Genomic DNA, 20608 nt, shown 5'->3' on the forward strand with positions numbered 1-20608 from the left:
CTGGTGTCTTCAGGAGACGGCTGGCTGCAGTCTCTCCCTCTTTTTGAGGCTGAGGATAAACGTGGAGGGTGCAGAGGACCCCTGGTTCCCCCTGGCGGTTCTGTCCCCATCTCAAGCCCGCATTGCTCATCAGGCCTTTGGACTCCCCAGGGATCACCTTGCCCAACGGAGTTTAATATGGATTCCATAGTTCCCTAGAACCTCTGAGATTTCTTACTTCTCTGAGGAATATGCAGCCATTTGTGGGTCTGTACCTAATAATGGTTTTCATTTGAATATCCTTGGGGTCAGAAAAGAATCACGAAAACTGGATGAGGAAACTGAGGCCTGGAAAGGATAATTAACTTGGCCAGGACTGGATCACGGTAGATGCAGAGCAAGATTTCAGGTCAGGTAACTCTTTTTTTTTTTTTTTTTAGTTTATTTTTATTTATTATAAAAATTTCATTATTATTTGTTAGTCTGCATTGGGATCTTTGGTTGTCCCCTGTGAACTTTTTGTTGTGGCATGTGGGATCTAGTTCCCTGACTGGGGATTGAATCTGGATGCTCTGTATTGGAAACACAGAGTCTTAGCCACTGGACCACCAGGGAAGTCCCCAGATAGACTCTTAAGTGCCTTCATCTCCCCGTAAATGCATGTATGGTATTTGCTGTGTGGCCCAGGCCCTCTGGAGGGGCACAGGGTACTGTATTGGGCACGGATGTCTTCCCCCCCCAACTCCGCGAGCTTGCAGTCTAGCTTGGGAAATACAGCTCTCGGTCACAGCACAGGCGGGTGTCTCAGGGGTATCACAGGCAGTGAGCTCTCAGTGCAAGGGCATGGCTGAGGCAGAGGCCAGATCTCCTGGGGAGGCAGATTGCAAGCTGAGCCCCGGGAATGGCAGCAGCTTGTTAGCAGTGATGCTGGTCCCCGGTTTGCAGCTCCCAGCTGCCTGACCTAACACCTGCCATTTATAGCATCACTCTTAACCCTCCCGGGGCCGGCCCTACATGTAGTATGTGGGCTTTGGGGGCTGGCTGTGCAGCTGGAGGCCAGGGAAGGGGCAGGAAGGGGACTCTGGCCAGCCAGCACTTTGTTCCTGTGACTGCCTCTCTTGGGCTCAGCGAATCCAGGGCTAGGTCTTGGAGACTGTCCAGTCACATCCTCGCAGTTCTCTAATATTTACAGGTAATAGAACTACCTGGTGTGGGGGTGGCCACTAGCCAGGGTCACTCTACTTGTCAGGGGTTGTATTAAGATAGAACCTAGGTCTCTCCAGCCTGTGTTCCTTCTGCCTGATCACACTGCCTCACTCTGGCTGGGTTTTTAATTCATTGCTGCTTCCTTGGAGACATCATAGCCATTTAAGGGCTCCTAAGGGTGAGAGATACGTCCTAGATATGGTCCCCTCGGCCCAGCAAAAGAGGAGTTTGGTGCCGGGGTTGCATGGTGTGGCTTTTGGCTGGGGGTCTGCTGGTGCTTTTTCCTTTTTAAGGTAAATTTAGCTGTGCCAGATCTTAGTTTTGCTATGTGGGATCTGATTCCCTGACCAAGGATCAAATCAGGGGCCCCTGCACTGGGAGTCTGGAGTCTTAGTCCCTGAACAACCAGGGAAGTCCCTGGGAAGCTTCTCAAACCACATCTCCCAACTGCTGTATCTGCCCCTCTCGGTTCAGATGCATGTGATACTGGACACGAAGATGTACTCGTGCTGTTAGAGATTCATCTTTCCGCTCCAGGGCCTCAGAGGAGCAGGCAGGGGAGGACTGAGGTGTGGTTTTCATCTAAGGTAGAAGCGCTGGCCCGCTGGGTTGTTTCTGCCCTAATCCCTGGTGATTTTGCTCCATTTCTCTAATCCGGATGTGGGAGCCTCTCCAGATATTTACAGTTAAATCCCAGGACAGGAAAACTCAGCTGGTTCCCTGGCTCTGCTCCCTCCCACGTGGCTCCGAGCAAGGGCTGTGGTGGCCTGTGGAGGGCTGGGGGGTGCTGGCGAACCTCGGGCCTTTTGTAGACTCTGGGGAGATGGGACGTGGCTGGAGCGCTGTGATCTGCCTCTGGGTCTTGGAGTCAGACGAGGTGGATCCTCAGCGACCCTCTGAACTCTGAGGTTCTAGGGTGTGTCCTTAAACAGGGTTGCTGGTGGGTATTGGTGGTGGTGGAGGGGGACATTCCAGACCCCCCAGATTCACAAACCCCGCTGCGGTGTTGTGTGTGTTCCTGCCGGCCCCGGGGGAACTGGGAAGACGAGTGGGACTGCTGCAAATAACTTTTTCCTGCAGACACTGATTTGTAAACCCCCTCCACGCCCCCCACCCCCACCCCACCAATGACTCATGCCTGTGAGCCATGGGCCCTGGGGGTAGCCTGGAGCAGCTGAAAGTGCATCAGACCCCTCAAATCCAAGGGGCTGGGTGCATTGGCCCCTCAGGAAGGAGTTGGGTAGAGACCTTGGTACCCCTGGGGCCTCTCCCTTGGTGCCCTTAGGGTTTCTGGATGGAGGGGACCTGTAAGCAGGGCTGTCCTCCTGTGGGTGAGGGGGCCTGGGGGCTGCTGTCTTTCCTGGCACGGAGCCCTTGTGCCTCTTGGGTTGAGGGCTGCCTCTCCTGGCCTGTGTCCTGATGCTGTCGCCCCAGGTGGGGCACAGGATGTTGGCAGACATCTCCCTTGGGTCCATACAGCACAATATGAGCTTCCTTGGTTAGGGCTCTCTAGGTCCCCCTGGGAGGATGTCCCACAGGGGTGTGGGGCCTGGAGCCAGGGACTGAGTCTTAGGTGTGGAGGGGTCAGCCTCGTGTGTGGGAGAGGTCATAGTCATGATCACACGCACCCCCGTGCAAGATGCCTGGCCCGGGGCCAGCCAGGGTCATGTTGGTGCCTCTGCCTGGCCCCAAGACAGCTGTGTTAAGGATGGCACTTCTTACTAGGAGGGAGAGAAGGTAGATGGAATCCCCTGGGGTCAGGTTTGGTGGGTTCTAGGGTTTCCCTAGTGGCTCAGACAGTAAAGAATCTGCCTGCAGTGCAGAAGACCCAGGTTGGATCCCTGGGTCAGGAAGATCCCCTGGGGGGGGGGCACGGCAACCCACTCCAGTATTCTTGCCTGGAGAATCCCATGGAGAGAGGAGCCTGGCAGGCTGCAGTCCTTCGGGTCGCGCAGAGTTGGACACGACTGAAGCAATTGAGCACGCATGCACTCACAGGACCTCTAGAGCCCAGGGATGTCTTTTCGAGACCAGGAGGACTAGCCCCTGGGAGATGGGTCATTGAGTGGCCCAGATAGATCCTTGGACCGAAGTAGCTGAAATTACTTCAGAGCAGAAAAACTTCCTGCTGCTCTCTGCTCTCCATAAAATCATGTTTACACATATGTGTGCGCACTCATGCACACGTATACACACATGGGTCGACTGGGCCTGGGGCCCAGAGAGCAGCGAGGAGGGCAGGCACCAAACCAGATGCTTGCTGGGGGGTGGGGAGCCGGAGTTGGGCCACTGCCCACCCAGCCCTTTCTCGAGGGGCTGGGGCCAGGGCCCAGGCAGAGTGAGTGTCTGCATATAGATGGCTGTTGGGGAGCCAAGGAAATGGCTTGGAAAATGTCCTTATTGGGTATTTGCAGCTCCAGCTTCGTTGGGGTCGTGCCTGGTGTGGGCAGATGGCTCTGTCTGCCAGTTTTGGTGGTGGGTGGTGTTCTTGAGCCCGCCCTGTGCCCTCCGGGCGCTCTGGGCCATGCTGTGGGCTTTTCATTTATGAACCCACTTAGTCTCATGCGGCCCGAGTGCTAGGAGTGGGGTTCTCGTTTCATGGCAAGGGAGAAGGTCCAGAGAGGCCAGTTGAGGTGGCGTTGCTAGGGAGTCGAAGCTGCTCTGCTGAGCGGCCACCTCAAGGGTCACGTGGGCCAGATGTTTCCCTCTACACCCAGAGTCTGGGTGTAGAAGGTGGGGTGCACGGAGGGCCAGGCTGTGAAAGGGGGGCAGCTTTGAGAGGCCCAGGACTGGTGCGCTTTCCTCACAGACTTTCTCCAGACCACAGCGCTGGGACATCCTAAAGTCAGGATTGTGCTGGGGACTGTACCACCTCGATCCCCCCAAAGCCTTCCTCCTCCTCTTCCATTGTTCAGCCGAAGCTTTCAAAGAGCTCCTACTTCCCCGAACCCTCCTCGGTCTGCCCATTTCCCCCGACAAAAGATCAGACCAGCCTGTCCTGCAGACGGTGAGATGGCCGGGCTGGGTGCCCCTCGCAATGTCTTCTCAGTGAAGTGGGTGTTGAGGCTCCGGGCCGGTCTCTGGTGTGGGGATCCCAGTGGTCAGGATGTGAGCTCAGAGCAGGGGCCAGGGTCTTAAAGGAGGCCTGGTGGCTGCCCTCCCTGCCTTCTGTAACATCTGAAGCCTGCCCCCGCCAAGCAGTAACCAGGACCTGCTGTGAGCTGACGTCAGGACACAGGGCCCCTCGGGGCCAGCTTTGATGTTCCCCAGGCCCTGTTGAGGGGGCGCGGGGGGCTCTGAGTGGCAGTCTGGGAATGCAGTATCTCACCACAGCTCCGCCAGTGCAAGGAGGGGACGGGATGCTGGATGGAGGCTGAGCTGGGGTCCCTCTGAGTCATGCCATCTCTCGCAACTCGGGTTTCTGTGGCAAGGGGTCTGTGCTTCCTGCACCCTCGCAGCCCCTTTCCCTCCACCTCACCCCCCAACCTGATGATCCATTCAGAACTTGCCCGCAGTGGCGGCTGCTTCCCATCTGGAGTCTGGGAGGGCATTGGGCCTTGCATGGGGGGAGCTTTATAACATCCCTAGAACTTGCATCTTTGGGCAGGAAGCGTGATGATGGTTAGGATGACGGTAGCTGCCTGCTGAGTGGGCTCATCCAAGGCATTGCACAAGAAATTACTGCATTTTCGAGTCACGAGAGGGTGAGAGAAAGCTGGGCTTCCCACTGTGTTCTTGCACAAGGTCAGGCACACTGAATGTGGCTGTCAGGATTGAGTCGGATCTGATAGCAAACCCTTACAGCTAACCTCCTGTGGGTGGGCGAGCCTCCTGGTCCCCACTGTGTCTGGAGAGGCTGAACGGGAAAGGGGGTCGTCTACACTTGGAGGCAGATAAACTCTCTCCGTCTTTGATGAGCATCTGTAGTTCTGGGTTGAAGGTCCCCAGATTTGAATGAGTCTCGTGCACAGAGGCCCACTGGGGCCTCCGCCCGAGGCTGCCTATCTGTGTCAGGAGTGGGTGTCAGGAAGTGTTCCGGATGTTTCTGTGCCTGCCAGCTCTCGCCCCGCACTCCTTTGAGGTTACCTCCATTCAGCCGGTGTTCACTAAGCACCTTTGTGAGCTTGGTGTTATCTGTGGGAGGTGTGTCTCTCTCTGTACCTGGCTGCAGGGAGTGAGACCCATTCTGGGCTCAGATATTTCCAGGACTGATTTGGAGTTCTTGGGCAGGGCTGGGAAGAGTGTGGTGTGGGTATGGAGTCGGGCTCCTTGGGTCACGGTCCCGGCTCTGCCACAAATGAGCTGTTTGAACTTGAGCAAATCCCTTCATCTCTCTGGACCTCAGTTGACTCATCCAGCTTACTCAGGGAGGGCAGGGACCACACTCCAGTGCAGTGTTTGGAAGCTAGTGGGGGTGTTTGGGTTGTGAGGGTGACTGGGGGCAGCTTTGCTGATTGGCACAGGATGGGATAGCCCAGCGTGGTGGAGAATTACCCCATCCAGGGAGCCAGCAGGAACCTGCTGAGAAGTAATGGGGGAGCGCCCGGCTCCTTTCAGCGCCGTGTGTCTTGCACGCTGGTCCCTTTAGAATGTGAGATGGACCAACATCAGGGGCAGCCCCTCCTCTGGACCTAGCCCTGGGGGATCCTGGACTTGTCTTGATGCTCACGTTAAAAAAATTTTTTTTAAATTTATTTGGCTGTTCTGGGTCTTAGCTGAGGCTGGCGGGATCCATTTCCCTGACCAGAGATGGAACCCAGGCCCTCCAGATTGGGAGGGCAGAGTCCCAAGGACCACCAGGGAAGTCTCCTTGACACTGACTTTATGAGGAGACTGGTTCTTGTGGCCTAAAGAACCACTCCCCCTTCCATGCCCAGGGACTTGGAAGGGGCTCCAGTGGTTTGGGAAGGGGCAGGCAGGACCCCATTAGTCTCTCCCTTCCAGCCCTTGCAGGCCCGGTTTGGCCAGAGGCAGAGCCTGCTTCTTCACGTAGCAGCCCCAGGTGGTCTGTTTCCCCCCCTCTGTGCCATCACCCACACTCCGCCCCCCCCCCCCCCCCGCAGCGGGTGTTCTGGGCCCTAAAGCTCCGGGCCCCGAAGCTCCGGGCCCCAGCTGGGCGCCCACGCAGGCCAGGAACAAAGCCCAGTGTGTTATTCCTGTGTGGCAATCGTGCCACCTGCCCGGCCCTGCCCTCTGCCTCTCCCGCACATCTGTTGCTCTCCCAGGCCCTTCACCCGCCCCTTTGTTTGGTCCACCTTTGGTTGCAGGGCCCCTTTCTATGAGGGTGCCCTCCTGGCCCTGGCCAGAGCTGAACTGTAGCCATGCAGGAGGGGAAGACCTGGGCCCACTTAGCTCACCTCTCAGTTAGCCCGGAAGAGCCAGCCTTGGACACAGATGGATCCCTAGGATTGGAGAGTAGGAGGTGGGGTGGCCCCGGCATGTCGTGTGGAATAACAGCAGATCCAGAGAATACTGGCTTCTCCTGTGATGGGACGGGTTCTCCCAGAGACGCCCCTGGGGAATGCTGGACCACGGAGCGTCTGTGGGTGGGATTCAGAGCCCCCCACCTCTGATGCTGGACCCTCAGCGGATGCGTGAGAGCCAGTAATCCTTCCGAGAAGCTCTTTGGATCATGCTTTAGCTTTGCTCTGTGACCTGGGTTCTGAAGATGGCAGTGAGGGTTGCTTGTTAATGTTCCCCACTCCTCGGTCCAGCATCTCCTGTGATCTGATCCCATAGCTGCGAACTCTTTTTCCTCTAGGGAGAGTCCTGTGCAGCATTAACCCCCTCACTCCTCCAGCCCTTGGAACTCTCTCCCCTTCAGCATTCTAGAGACACCGACTGCCCACATCATTCATTTAGCATGAGTTTTGCCTTTGTCCTTTGTCCTTTTTCCCGCCTCCAGACCAGCCCCCTGGAGGGTACTGCGCCTTTGTGTCCCACAGAGTACCCAGCACAGTGCAAACGTTCCTCAGTAGACAGTTGATGTGTCGTGAGCCTTCTCACTTGCACTTGTTGGACACCTCCTGTGTACAGGCCGATGGGCGGTGGTGGTAGGACGGTGGCTGTAGCTCCCCGTAACCCTGTCTTTCCTGTGTTCCCTGCCTGCAGGTGCCCAGGCGGCCATTGTCTTCATCAAGGAGCCGTCTTCCCAGGACGCGCTGCAGGGGCGCCGGGCGCTGCTCCGCTGTGAGGTTGAGGCCCCGGGCCCAGTGCACGTGTTCTGGCTGCTGAACGGGGCTCCCGTCCAGGACACTGAGCGGCGCTTCACCCAGGGCAGCAGCCTGAGCTTCGCGGCTGTGGACCGGCTGCAGGACTCGGGAGCCTTCCAGTGCGTGGCTCGGGATGAAGTCACCGGAGAAGAGGCCCGCAGCGCCAATGCCTCCTTCAACATCAAATGTGAGAGCCAGGGGGCTGTGTCTGCCCCCATGAGACCCTCAATTCCTGAACCCTGCGGGGGGACCCCCTCTTTTGCCTCAGCTCCTCCCATCTCCAGTTGAACGGGGCAGGGAGAATGCGGCTGAGGTCAGCTCTCTGCTTGTATGGACAGGAGGAAGTTAAAAGTTTTTATTTTCCCAAGGGTTATGTTTTCCCCCTTCAAGTCTTGGACCCGGTGATCTGCAGGATAGTTTTGCAAATGGCAGGAGCCGGGAGGCAGGGTGGCCCTGTGTCGCTTGGCCTCCGAGCCTCCAGGTTCCGGCCTTTCCTGCTTGGCCTCCTTCCCCTCTGCTCTCCCTCCCTTGCTCTGCCCCACGCCCCTCACTCTGCAACCTTGGCCTCCGCTCCAGGGCTCGAGACCGGTCCCGTGGTCCTGAAGCATCCGGCCTCGGAAGCTGCAATACAGCCCCTGACCCAGGTCACACTGCGTTGTCACATTGATGGGCACCCTCGGTAAGGAGACTTTGGGGAGGGGAGGGAAAGGGTGGTTGTTCTTGACTGGCAGGCCTGTCTTCCCCAACTGTGGCCTCTGCCACCACCCGCCCGCATGCTGCTCCAGCCTGGGCCCTGGACACTGGAGAAGGGGCAGCTTTGTGCTGTGGAGTGATCCTGGGAGCTGGGAAATCTAGAAACTCTGCCAGATTCTGCCCCCGAGATGCTGTGCCTCTGTGCAAGTCATGGTCCCTCTCCAGGCCTCAGTTTCCCCATGTGTAAACTGAGGGGTCTAGCCCTGACTCTCCGGTTTTGCACCCTTCCTACCGGCCACCTGAGAACACTCCCTCCCCCACCCTCCTGCCGCTGATCCTCTTGGGCCCCCGCAGACCCAGCTACCAGTGGTACCGAGATGGGAGCGCCCTCCCTGACGGTCAGAGCAACCACACGGTCAGCAGCAAGGAGCGAAACCTGACCCTCCGGCCAGCCGGCCCTGAGCACAGCGGCATCTACTCCTGCTGTGCCCACAATGCCTTTGGCCAGGCCTGCAGCAGCCAGAACTTCACCTTGAGCATCGCTGGTGAGCCCGGGGGGTGGGGGGTGGGGAGCTGGGGACGGGGGAGGGGTCTGCCGGCCTCGCCTGCTCACGAATCCGTGCCTCCCCCACCCCAGATGAGAGCTTTGCCAGGGTGGTCCTGGCACCCCAGGATGTGGTAGTGGCAAGGAATGAGGAGGCCATGTTCCACTGTCAGTTCTCAGCCCAGCCGCCCCCGAGCCTGCAGTGGGTCTTTGAGGATGAGACCACCATCACTAACCGCAGCCGGTAAGGTCTTAAAAGTTGTGCGTGCACGCATGCTCAGTCGCTTCAGTCGTGTCCGACTCTGCGACACTGCGGACTGTAGCCCGCCAGGCTCCTCCGTCCAGGCAAAAATACTGGAGTGGGTTGCCAAACTCTCCTCCAGGGGATCTTCCCAACCCAGAGTTTGAACCTGCATCTCTTATGTCTCCCGCACTGGCAGGTGGATTCTTTATAGGTTGTTCTTTAAAGGATGTTAAAGAACCTCTTAAAGGGAATGAGGTTCTTAGCACCGGTATCCTAGATCTATGCATGGAATTACCTCAGCTTTCCAGCAGATGGCAGTAGAATGTCTTCCTGTTACAAAGTGAGCCCAACAAAGGGACACAATCTCCATGAAGGGCATCTTTTCCCACTTCCCGCAGACGCACGGTGTGAGCCTGTGGTGACTCGGTCCTCCCCTACTTCTGCCCGTATGGGTCTTCTGGGATAGGGGTCAGCAACTCAAGGGTGGAGGGACACGGGGAACCTGGGTGATCGCAGTGTAGACAAGACGGTCCCAGATGGTAAAGACACCTTACACACACACATACACACACACTTTTTGGGAAGAAGCAAACATTTCCAGAAATTGCTAGGAGGTGTCAGGCCCCCCACAGGGACACTTCTGTCCTCATCCAGGCCCTAGAGAGCAGAGAGCACCTTGGTGGTGCCAGGTGTAGCTGTGGTCCTTGGAGGTGTGGCTCCCCAGGCTGGGGGCGGGGATCCCACTCGGCTGCAGCCCTGAGGACGTCACCTGTGGTCTGTCTGGTACAGCTGTGGGGCTTCTGATGCTGGAGCTTCTGCTCTACCAGCAGGCTTATCTCGACTCCCTGGGAAGGTGGCCCCCGTCTCCACAGGTGCATGTCAACTCCTTGATTCCTCCCACTCACACCACTGCTGGCCTGGCTGTCCCAAAGCCGCGTCTCTTGTAGTTAAAATACACACTCCCACACACGTGAACAAATGCACGCACGCACATGCACACACATGCGCACACCAGCACGGCGTGTCGGCTTCCTTCTCTCTGCCCTGTTCCTGGCTGATCCTTTCCTGCGTACCTGGCCTGCACAGGTCGGGGTTCCACTGGCTCCCTTCTGGAGCAAGGCCCCTGGGCCACTCCTTGCCAACATCAGTCTCTCCCCTCCGCAGCCCCCCGCACCTCCGCAGAGCCACGGTGTTTGCCAACGGGTCCCTGCAGTTGACCCAGGTCCGGCCGCGCAACGCGGGGGTCTACCGCTGCATAGGCCAGGGCCAGAGGGGCCCTCCCGTCATCCTGGAGGCCACGCTCCACCTGGCGGGTGAGTCCGAGGGTCTGGGGTGCCGAGGTAGGGGCTGCCTTCAGCGTTGTTGGCCATGTAGAGGTTTAGCTTCCTGTTTCCTACTCAGAGCCGCTTGGAGGGCGGAGGGCTGAAGAAGATGCCTGGGGTCGGAAGAGGAGGTGCTGGGGGTCCCGGGGAGGGCTCGTGCTGAGAACGGGGAAGTGGGCTGCGGAGAATATCAAGTGTCCCGGACCCTGTGGTAAGCCGGCTGTCTGCTCCCGTCCCTACAGAGATTGAAGACATGCCACCATTCGAGCCACTGGTGTTCACGGCCGGCAGCGAGGAGCGGGTGGCCTGCCCGCCCCCCCAGGGTCTGCCAGAGCCCAGTGTGTGGTGGGAGCACGCAGGAGCCCGGCTGCCCGCCCACGGCAGGGTCTACCAGCAGGGCCACGAGCTGGTGTTCGCCAGCACTGCGGAGAGCGATGCTGGTGTCTACACCTGCCACGCGGCCAACCTGGCCGGTCAGCGGCAACAGGATGTCAACATCACTGTGGCCAGTAAGCTCCTGTTCCCTGAAGGGCGAGGAGGGGAGGAGCCCCGGTCCCAGGGAGTCTTAGGCTCTGGCTGTGATGATGCTCAGAGTCACCCCTGGAGCTCTCCTGAGGTCCCCCCTCAGCTCTGAGCCCTGCTGGCATGGGAACCATTCCTCTGCTGGATGGTGATATTGGAGTGGAGGGTGGTGAACCAGACACAGAGGTTGGTGTGACAGCCCTCCCTGAAAGTGGTCCTCTGGCTGCAGCAGACAGGGCAGTAGAGACCCGGTCACACTCTGTCCCCAGTGCACAAAGTGACCATGATAGAGAGTTACCTGCTTTGCTAGGGCTCAGTTTCCTCATCTATTAAAATAGAGCTGATGACCCATGACCTCCCCTACAAGATGGTCAGAAAGATCAGCGAAGCAGGTAAAAAAGACTTTTTTTTTCCTTATTGGGAAGGTGATATGGACAAAGTTTTAGGTAGTAATTACTGTATCTGTTATACTCGCCAAATTTCTACAAAGAACTATCCAGCGTGACACTGTGACCTGGAGAAGGTGTAGCGTTGTGCCATGGAGCGATCCTGGGAGCTGGGAAATCTAGAATCTCAGCCAGATTCCACTTTGAAACCTGCAACATCACGTTATAAAGAGATCCAAGGGACGGAAGGACTGTTTACAGGCATCTTGGCACACAGTCTGCCCCAAGTCAGAGGATGAGAAGTCCTTCCAGGAGCTGAGCCTGAGTGCAACATTTTCAAAAGATGACTCTGGCTGTTCCGAGAAGACTAGATTGTTAGGGTCAAGACTCTAAACAGGAAAACAGTTAATAGATGACCGTAATTATCTTGGAGATGCTGAAGGGACTTGAACAGAGGTGACAGCGGTGGAGGCAAGAGGTGGTGAAGTTCAGATACATTTTATTTCTTAAAAAAATTATTTATTTGGCTGCACCGGCTTGTAGTTGTGACACGCTAGACCTTCAGTCTTTGTTGTGGCATGTAGGGTCTAGTTCGCTGATCAGGGATTGAACCTGGGCCCCCTGCATTGGGAGCACAGAGTCTTAGCCACTGGACCACCCGGGAAGTCCTGGGATACATTTTAGAGCTGAGGTAGATGGGGTTTGTGTAGAATGAATGTGATTGGGTGAGGTTGCAGGGAAAGCCATAGAGAGAGAAGTCAGCTAAGTTTTTGGCCTATACGATTGGCTGGATAGCGGTGCTGTTTACTGAGAGGAAACTATGATGAGCAAGTTTGGGGAGAAATCAAGCATTCTCTTTTACACATATAAAAGTGCCTGTTAGATATCCAGCTGGAGATGCCAATAGGATTTGCAGGTCTGAAGTTCATGGGGGAGGTCAGGAGCCAGGCTCTAGGTTTGGGACTCATCTACTTGGATAGTATTGAAGGCCATCAACTGGCCATTGTTCCAGGGAATATTTAGCCAAAACAGAAATTTGAGGACAGAGCCTTGGAGGGTTCTGGTATAAGAAAGCAAGGATTCTGGAGTCATGCAGACCAGAGTTTTCAATCCTCTATTGTGCATTAGAAATCATTATTTCTTTGAACCGCTGTCTTCTTATCTGTAAAATGGATATAGAAATGCATACCTCAGGGGTTTATTGTGGCCCTGAACTAAGATAATGTTAGGAAGGTTCTGGTACCTGGGCCGTCACGCAGTTATCACGAAGTAATCACTGAAGCAGACAGGGTTTCTAAACTCGGAGCCTGGGGGAGGTGGGTAATTAGAATTTCCTAGGATTGGATCCATGGGTTTTGGGGGCGTGTTGATCAACTTTCTGTTTCCTCTTTGTCCTTCTAAGCGGTGCCCACATGGCTGGAGAAGCCCCAGGACAGCCAGCTGGAGGAGGGCAAGCCGGGCTATTTGCATTGCCTGACCCAGGCCACACCCAAACCCACAGTCGTCTGGTATAGAAACCAGATGCTCATCTCCGAGGTGAGGACGAGGGTTGCTGCTGGGGGACTGGGGGCCACGGGGTCTTCTGTGCTCATCTCCCCCGTGCGCTTTCCCCCGAGGCAGCCCCAGGGAGAGGCTGGTGGGGGGCAGGCGGAGACCCGCACATCTCTTGTGCTGCAGGACTCGCGGTTCGAGGTCTTCAAGAACGGGACCCTGCGCATCAACAGCGTGGAGGTGTACGATGGGACGTGGTACCGCTGCGTGAGCAGTACACCCGCTGGCAGCATCGAGGCCCAGGCCCGCGTCCAAGTGCTGGGTGAGCTGGCGCCTGGCCCAGCGGGCAGGAGAGGACCGGGGAGGGAACCGCAGGGCCCAGGATCTTCAGGCCTGCCGCCTCAAGTCCTCCCTTTCCTGCTCCTGAAACAGAAAAGCTCAAGTTCACACCACCACCCCGGCCACAGCAGTGCATGGAGTTTGACAAGGAGGCCACGGTGCCCTGCTCAGCCACAGGCCGGGAGAAGCCCACTATTAAGTGGGTCCGGGCAGGTGAGTACCCTGTGGGCGTGGGGTGGGGGGTTGGTAACAGGCAGTCCACTGGTCAGACGTGTGCTTGTCTCAGGACCAGCTGAGTGCCTGGTACTGCGGGACAGACAAGAAATGTAGGGGCCGATTTATACTCCAGTTAGAAGAAGGAAGCCAGACATAAAAGAGGTCAGGTTACAGTGTTACACAACGTATAGGATGGTTCAGGGCACCAAGTGATTGGATTGGTCCAGACAGGGCTGTTAAAGTCCTCCCTTTCCAAAATAGTCATCCTTTCCAACATAAAAGTAATCCTTTAGAAAACTTTGGGAGAAAATAATGCACAATCCCACCATCAACTGTCTCTGGGTGTGTACCGTTTTCTATGTACATCTTTTTGTTTTTACATAGCAGTTTTATTGTACATCTAATTTTCACTTACTATACGGCCATGAGTAAGTCATGCTTACTATAGAAATGGACGATGCAGATAACTGTATGTAATTTTATCTTTTTTTTTAAACTTAACATCATCAAGCATTTCCCCATGTTTTTATACACAAACATTGGACCATTGGTTTTGATAATTACAATAATATTCCAATAGTTGGGTTCACTGTAATTTACTTAAACATTCCCTAAATGTCTGATATTTGGGCTGCTAGCCATCCTCCCTTCCTTTTTCCCTACCTCTCGCTATTTCTCTCACTCTCTGTCTTTTTTTTATTGCTGCAGTAAACATCTTTACGGCGAAGTTTTTTTCTGGATTTGGGTTTATTTCCTTTGGGAAAGATTCCCAGAAATGGAATAATTTTGTATAAAAGGGTAGGCGCATTTTTACAACCCTTGATGTGAATGGCCAAATAATTTTTTTAAGGGCTTTTACGTTCCCATTAAGAGAGTGAGGTTGTCGATTGTGAGAAGCAAGTGGGCCCTCTCTGCTCAGGTGTCTGGGGGAGCGTTCTGTGGGGGATGAGGCTCACAATGGGCAGGACAGTGGCAAAGAGCAGGACTAGGTGCTAGGGGTAGGGAGTGACAGGCAGTGATGGTGAGAACAGGGCAGATTCCACGCCCAGCCAGAAGTCCGGTTTGGTGGAAGTGGAGAGTTATACAAGGCTATAGAAGGAGGCAAGGCTGGAAAATTAGAAAAAGAGTGAGTAACAGGGACTCAACCCCTGGTTCAGGAGTTTGGACCTTGTCTGTGGGTAGGCTGGAGCAATGGCATGTTTTCAAGTGGAGGTGAGTGACTGAAGGCATTGCCAACCGTGATGGGACTCTGGTCCAGCCCATCATTCCCCCGTATTTCCCCTGCAGATGGGAGCAGCCTCCCAGAGTGGGTGACAGACAACGCCGGGACCTTGCACTTCTCCCGGGTGACCCGTGACGATGCTGGCAACTACACCTGCATCGCCTCCAATGGGCTGCAGGGCCAGATCCGCGCCCACGTCCAGCTCACTGTGGCAGGTACGACCGTGCCGGGCGCCGGGGCCGGGGCCGGGGCCGCGGCCTGCACCCCGCCAGCCCCATTGCTCACTGCTCCCTGCCCCTCGCCGGGCTCTTCCCATCCAGTGTTCATCACCTTCAAGGTGGAGCCGGAGCGCACGACGGTGTACCAAGGCCACACAGCCCTGCTGCGGTGCGAGGCCCAGGGGGACCCCAAGCCGCTCATTCAGTGGAAGGGCAAAGATCGCATCCTGGACCCCACCAAGCTGGGACCCAGGTAGGCCGTCTCCTCCTCCCCACCCCGCTGCCTCCCCTGCAGCTCAGGCTCCTGGGGGCCAGCCAGGTGGGCAACGCTGGGGCTTCTCTCCCGGCAGGATGCACATCTTCCAGAACGGCTCCCTGGTGATCCACGACGTGGCCCCCGAGGACTCGGGCCGCTACACCTGCATCGCAGGCAACAGCTGCAACATCAAGCACACGGAGGCCCCCCTCTACGTCGTGGGTATGGGGCCCGCAGGGCTGTCCTGCACGGAAGTGGGGGGCCCGACTTCTTTCTCATCCTTGTTCTCATCAGCCCTGTACACAAAAGGCACTGAAACTGTTTTTTGCAATGGGGGCGGGGATTCTGGGTCCCCTCCTCGGGGCCAGCACACAGGCAGTCTCAGGTTCCTTGCCCTGACCTGGGCTGTCATTGACACCTTCCACAGCTGGGGTGTGTGAGCCTGTGGCGGTGGGGGGTGCTCTTGTCCTGAGTAGCTTCCTCCCAGGTCTGTCCTCGTGGTCCTGGGTGGGTGGGGAGAGAATGAAGCCAGGCTGCAGCAGCATGTGGTTCCTTTGCCCTGGATAACCAGAGGGTGAAAGGTGTAAGGCCCTGAGTAGGGCCTGGGACCAGGGATTTGGGCCTGACTTCTGCTGATCCCCAGCTCTGTGCTCCTCCAGGTGGTATTTCCTCTTTTTTCTCTCTGTTAAGATGGGAGTGGTTTAAGCAAGAGGCTTTCAAACTTTTTTGGTTCAGCAGCAGAACTGGTTTTCTGAATATTTATTTATTTATTTTTAATGTGTAATTTACTCTGACTGGCTGTTCTGAATCTTAGTTGCAGCATGTGGGACCGAGTACCCTGACCAGGATGGGAACCTGGGCCTCCTGCATTTGAGAGTGCAGAGTCTTAGCCCCTGAACCAGCAAGGAAGTCCCAGAATTGGTTTTTTAGATAGGGTTTTGCATGGAACTTTAAATGGATAAAGTGAATTGGTGGCCTCTGGTTGAAGCCACTGGGTGTGTGTGTCAACTGGGAGCTCCTGGATGGCCTCCCCCCTTGGGCCTTTCTCCCACCTGGCACCTCTTTCTCCATGGGACCCAAGGCCACTGAAAGCCTGTAGACTAGAAGATCCTTCTGCAAAAGTGTTTCTTTAAACCTGCTCTGTGCTGGGCGATGGCTGGGGTTATAAATCAGAAGTTCCCACATGCAGCTCTGTAGGACCTGACTCAAGATTTCAAGTCACTAAGGACGCTTGTTAACAATGGTGTGGGTTTGTGATGGGGCCGACTGTGGTGTGCTTCTGATGTGTGTCCTGGGCTTGTGTCTGGGTTCAGAAACAGCCTGGAAATCACTCAAATCCTGCAGAGCTCTCTCTGGCCTCAGTGGGCCCCCAGGAACTGGACCTTGTTGAAGCCAGTGATGGGGGTGACCCTCCCAGGTTGCTCCGGCTTGGTCAGGGCATCAAGTAGTCCCGGAGGCTGTTGAATGTGTGCAGTGGAGAGAGCCGGCAGAGAAGTAGGGCTGCATTCGCCCTAGTCGCCCCTGCCTACACCTGTCTGTGTGTCTCTCAGACAAGCCAGTGCTGGAGGAATCGGAGGGCCCGGGCAGCCCTCCCCCCTACAAGATGATCCAGACCATCGGGCTGTCGGTGGGCGCCGCTGTGGCCTACATCATCGCCGTGCTGGGCCTCATGTTCTACTGCAAGAAGCGCTGCAAGGCCAAGCGGCTTCAGAAGCAGCCGGAGGGCGAGGAGCCAGAGATGGAGTGCCTCAACGGTGAGGGGCCCTGGAAGAGGGAGGCGGTGCCGCGCGCAGGTGCTGAGCGCCCTCCCGTGGCCGTGGAGGAAAGTGCAACACTTGGAGCCAAAGCAGAGCCGCACCCACCCCCTTCCCCGCTCAACCCCCGCCCCCATGTTGGCTGATTCCCAGGGCCTCCGCTTCTGAGCAGCCTGGCTCAAGTCTTCCTCATTGGAGTCTCAGGCTAGCCTCCTGTGTTTCCCTGCCTTTTCCCTGCAGTTCTAAACCACAGGCATAATTTCACTATAGGGCTTCCCTGGTAGCTCAGCTGGTAAAGAATCCACCTGCAATGTAGGAGGCCCGGTTTGATTTCTGGGTCGGGAAGGTCCCCTGGAGAAGGGATAGGCTTCCATGATGGCTCAGCTGGTAAAAAATCTGCCTATAATGCGGGAGACCTGGATTTGATCCCTGGGTTGGGAAGATCCCCTGAAGAAGGGAACGGCTACCCACTAGTATTCTGGCCTGGAGAATTCCATGGACTGTATAGTCCATGGGGTCACCAAGAGTTGGACACAACTGAGCGACTTTCACTTCCAGCCCCCACCCCTCCACCCGCCCCCTGGAGCTGGCTGATTCTCAGGGCCTCCACTTCTGAGCAGCCTGGCTCAAATGCATTAGCGTTTCCTTGCACATCTTGTCCCTCCCTCCGCCAGTCTTTGAGTTTACCGAGGTGGGGTGGGGGGCTCGATCTGCCTGTTTCCCTCCTCCTACCCTTCCTCTCCTCCACCAGGAGCCCCCTAGGGACACGGCTGTGTCTCCCCTCTCACTTTAGGGGTTTAGGAGCAGGACTAGAGTTCCCCTTGTTGTGATTTTTAGAGCCTTTGTGCCTGTTTAGAGCTTTGCACCTAGGAGACCCTATGAAAGCAAAAACCTTTATGTCACCAGGCTGTCCAGGGACCAGTGACTCAGCTGAGATTTGTGCTGTCTCTTTTCAAAGATTGTAATCAGCTATGTCAATAAGTGGTCAGACCCTAAGGGGTGCTGGGCTCCCTCGCCCCAGCCCCTTCTGTTCGTTGACCAGATTGTGTGTGGACATTGTGTAGATCACAAGGATTGGATCCCTTTGGTGGGAGTGGAAGATTGTGGGAAAGAATTACAGTCCCTGTGGTGGCCAGTCTCATCCTCACTCCCCCTCGCCCCCTCTTCCCAGGTGGGCCTCTGCAGAACGGACAGCCCTCGGCCGAGATCCAGGAGGAAGTGGCCTTGACCAGCTTGGGCTCCGGTTCTGCCGCCACCAGCAAGCGCCACAGCACGAGTGACAAGATGCACTTCCCGCGGGCCAGCCTGCAGCCCATCACCACGCTGGGTGTGTTGCCATGGCCGCCATCCCCCCCCGCCCCCCCCCCCTTAACTACAGGCTCCAGGTCTGTCTTCAGCTGCACCAGGGGCTGGTGCCTCTAGAGGCCCTGAAGCCCAGAACCTCGGAAACGGAGGGAGCATCAGGGTGGCCGGGCCCAGTGGGTCCCCGTGTGCCCGTTGTCCCCATCCCACCCCCGAGATTTTTGTCATTCGTGTGTATCATTCGCTTGATGTTTTCTTTAGATTGACTTTCTCTCACCTTTCAAAAAAATTGAGCTCTGTCGACTCGATGGACATGAGTCTGAGCAAACTCCGGGAGATAGTGAAGGACAGGGAGGGCTGGCATGCTGCAGTCTATGCGGTCGCAAAGTCAGACGTGACTGAGTGACTGAACAAAAACAACAAGCTTAGTTGTAGGAAAAACTGAGAAGTTATGGATCTGTGTTTTATGGGTATAGGTTAAAGTATAGAAGACGTGTTAACAGTGAATCACCTAAAATTCTCATACAGACCACCTTCTAGAAAGTACTGTTAACCTGACCCCTTTATTTCACTGTTAGAGACTGCCAGTCCCAGGGCCGAAGGGGAAGGGGCTCGCTCAGAGTTACACACACAGCTGGTGCCACTCCTGGTCTAGCTGGGTGGGAGCAGAGAGACGCCCCCGCATGTGACCCTGGCCAGGTGCCTCCCAAGTCAGGGGCATCCTCAGCTGGCTGACTCAGTCCTGTGCCCACAGGCAAGAGCGAGTTTGGGGAGGTGTTCCTGGCGAAGGCACAGGGCTTGGAAGAAGGGTTGCCTGAGACCCTGGTGCTCGTGAAGAGCCTGCAGAGCCGGGACGAGCAGCAGCAGCTGGACTTCCGGAGGGAGTTCGAGATGTTTGGGAAGCTGAACCACGCCAACGTGGTGCGGCTGCTGGGGCTGTGCCGCGAGGCAGAGCCGCACTACATGGTGCTGGAATATGTGGACTTGGTAGGCGGCTGGGGGCGCCCTGGGGGCTCGGGCGGGGGCGGCGCCCTGACCTGGGGGGAGGGCACTGATGGGAGCCTGCGTCGCCACCGTGAGGTGTTCAGCCCCTGTCCCCCCAGCTCCGACCCTGCCTTTCCTTACCCTCAGCCCATTTCCCATCTGCTGGCCCCCTGTCTGGGGTTTGGTCCCAGTTTTCTTCCAGCTTCTTCCTCAGCCCAGCGGCAGGGACGCCTTCCAGGCCCTTTTCCCTGACTCTGGTTTTCTTTGGTTTGCCATTTCTCACTCTCCCCAGGGCCTGTCAGCCCTTGAGAATAAACATAACGAGAACCTGGCTTTCCTTTCCCTGCAGCCGGTACCACTGGAGGGACAGCGTTCGCTTAGCCACCGGCCTCTCTCTCTCCCCGCTGGTGCTGCCCGGCCCTGCCCCTCACTCTGCAGTCCCGGGCTCACTGGGTCTAGTCCCCTTGGTCCTCGAAAGTGGCTGCATGGCAGACGCTGCAGCTCGGGTGCAGGAAGGGCGAGGAGGGACCCTCGTCTTTCCATGAACGAGGGCTTCCGAGCACTTGGCGCGTGTTTCTGCCGCTAGGGTCCCATCTGTGTTAGGTCTGGAGGACAAGGCTTTCCTGTCTGGGGTCTGTGAAGACCGAGGGTCGGGGGCCGTGTTTTCCTCTTGGCGCTCTCGGGGCAGGGGCTTCCTCTCCTGCCTGTCTGGGGGCTCCCCCGAGGGCAGCAATGACTGTCCTCCTCCTTTTCTGACCGGGAGCCTCTAGGACAGGGTCTCCCACCTCCGGAATCTGATGCCTGATGACCTGAGGTGGAGCTGATGTAATTGTGGTAGAAACAAACTGCATGATAAATGTAATGCGCTTGAATTGGTCTGAAACCATCCCCTCCCAGACTGTGGGAAAACTTGTCTTCCACGAAACTGGTCCCTAGTGCCAAAAAGCCTGGGGACCGCTGTTCTAGGAGATGCTTCCTGTAAGTTTTAGTTGCCACTGGACTCTCCCCATGGGAGGGGCTCTGGGCTGAGGGTCGGGCAGTCAGGTCAGGGGTCCTCACTCCCTCCCACTGGGGCAGGCACCCTGTGAGCACCCACTGGGGTTGGGTTTGGGGTCGGGGGGGACACCGGCTGGGCTGTGACTGGACAGAGATGCTGGGTTTTTCCTCAGGGAGACCTTAAACAGTTCCTGAGGATTTCCAAGAGCAAGGATGAGAAGCTGAAGTCGCAGCCCCTCAGCACAAAGCAGAAGGTGAGGATGGTGGGGGTCGGGGGTCGGGAGCCTGGGCGGTCCCCTAGCAGGTGCTCTGGTAGAGCACTGCCCACGGGCCAGGCCCCGAGGTGAGCACTCAGGGAACACGGTGATCCTCTGGGATGGCGTCACTTCCCTGCAGTGGGTAGAGACACTGAGGCTGAGACGGGCCAAGTGACCGGTCGCAGCCTGTGAGCCGCCCTGTGTGGCCCCACTGCTTTCGTGGAGAAGCGCCGCCCTTGGCCCAGGCTATTGGAGCACGACGGCTGCGGAGGGCGCTGAGCTGAAGGGGCAGCCGGCAGCCCGGGCGTCTGGAGGCCGGCGGGGCTGGGCGCGGCCCTGAGCGTGTTCCCTCATCCCCCAACGGTGTGGATGGGCCGCCAGGGTTTCACCGCCTGTGGTTTTCACGCTTTTGCTCTCACTCAGGCTGTGGGCTGCCCAGCCTTTCCTTCTGGTTCTGCTCCTGCC

General features: G+C 56.8%; 1 protein-coding gene across 1 annotated transcript in view; it reads left to right on the forward strand.

Moving 5' to 3' along the window:
- Positions 1–20608, forward strand: part of PTK7 (protein tyrosine kinase 7 (inactive)) — a 62452-nt gene that overhangs the window by 31243 nt on the left and 10601 nt on the right. Inside the window, exons 5-22 of the mRNA XM_068994146.1 lie at positions 2579–2609; positions 3439–3452; positions 7297–7584; positions 7974–8076; positions 8445–8635; positions 8728–8878; positions 10043–10191; positions 10443–10709; positions 12511–12644; positions 12786–12921; positions 13032–13151; positions 14442–14591; positions 14697–14847; positions 14945–15072; positions 16401–16604; positions 17776–17931; positions 18661–18893; positions 20060–20140. Of these exons, the coding sequence (XP_068850247.1) occupies positions 2579–2609; positions 3439–3452; positions 7297–7584; positions 7974–8076; positions 8445–8635; positions 8728–8878; positions 10043–10191; positions 10443–10709; positions 12511–12644; positions 12786–12921; positions 13032–13151; positions 14442–14591; positions 14697–14847; positions 14945–15072; positions 16401–16604; positions 17776–17931; positions 18661–18893; positions 20060–20140 (2687 nt within the window). The remainder of the gene's footprint in view (positions 1–2578; positions 2610–3438; positions 3453–7296; positions 7585–7973; positions 8077–8444; positions 8636–8727; positions 8879–10042; positions 10192–10442; positions 10710–12510; positions 12645–12785; positions 12922–13031; positions 13152–14441; positions 14592–14696; positions 14848–14944; positions 15073–16400; positions 16605–17775; positions 17932–18660; positions 18894–20059; positions 20141–20608) is intronic.

This window comes from Capricornis sumatraensis, chromosome 22, assembly GCF_032405125.1.
Source record: "Capricornis sumatraensis isolate serow.1 chromosome 22, serow.2, whole genome shotgun sequence".
Taxonomy (NCBI): Eukaryota; Metazoa; Chordata; class Mammalia; order Artiodactyla; family Bovidae; genus Capricornis; species Capricornis sumatraensis.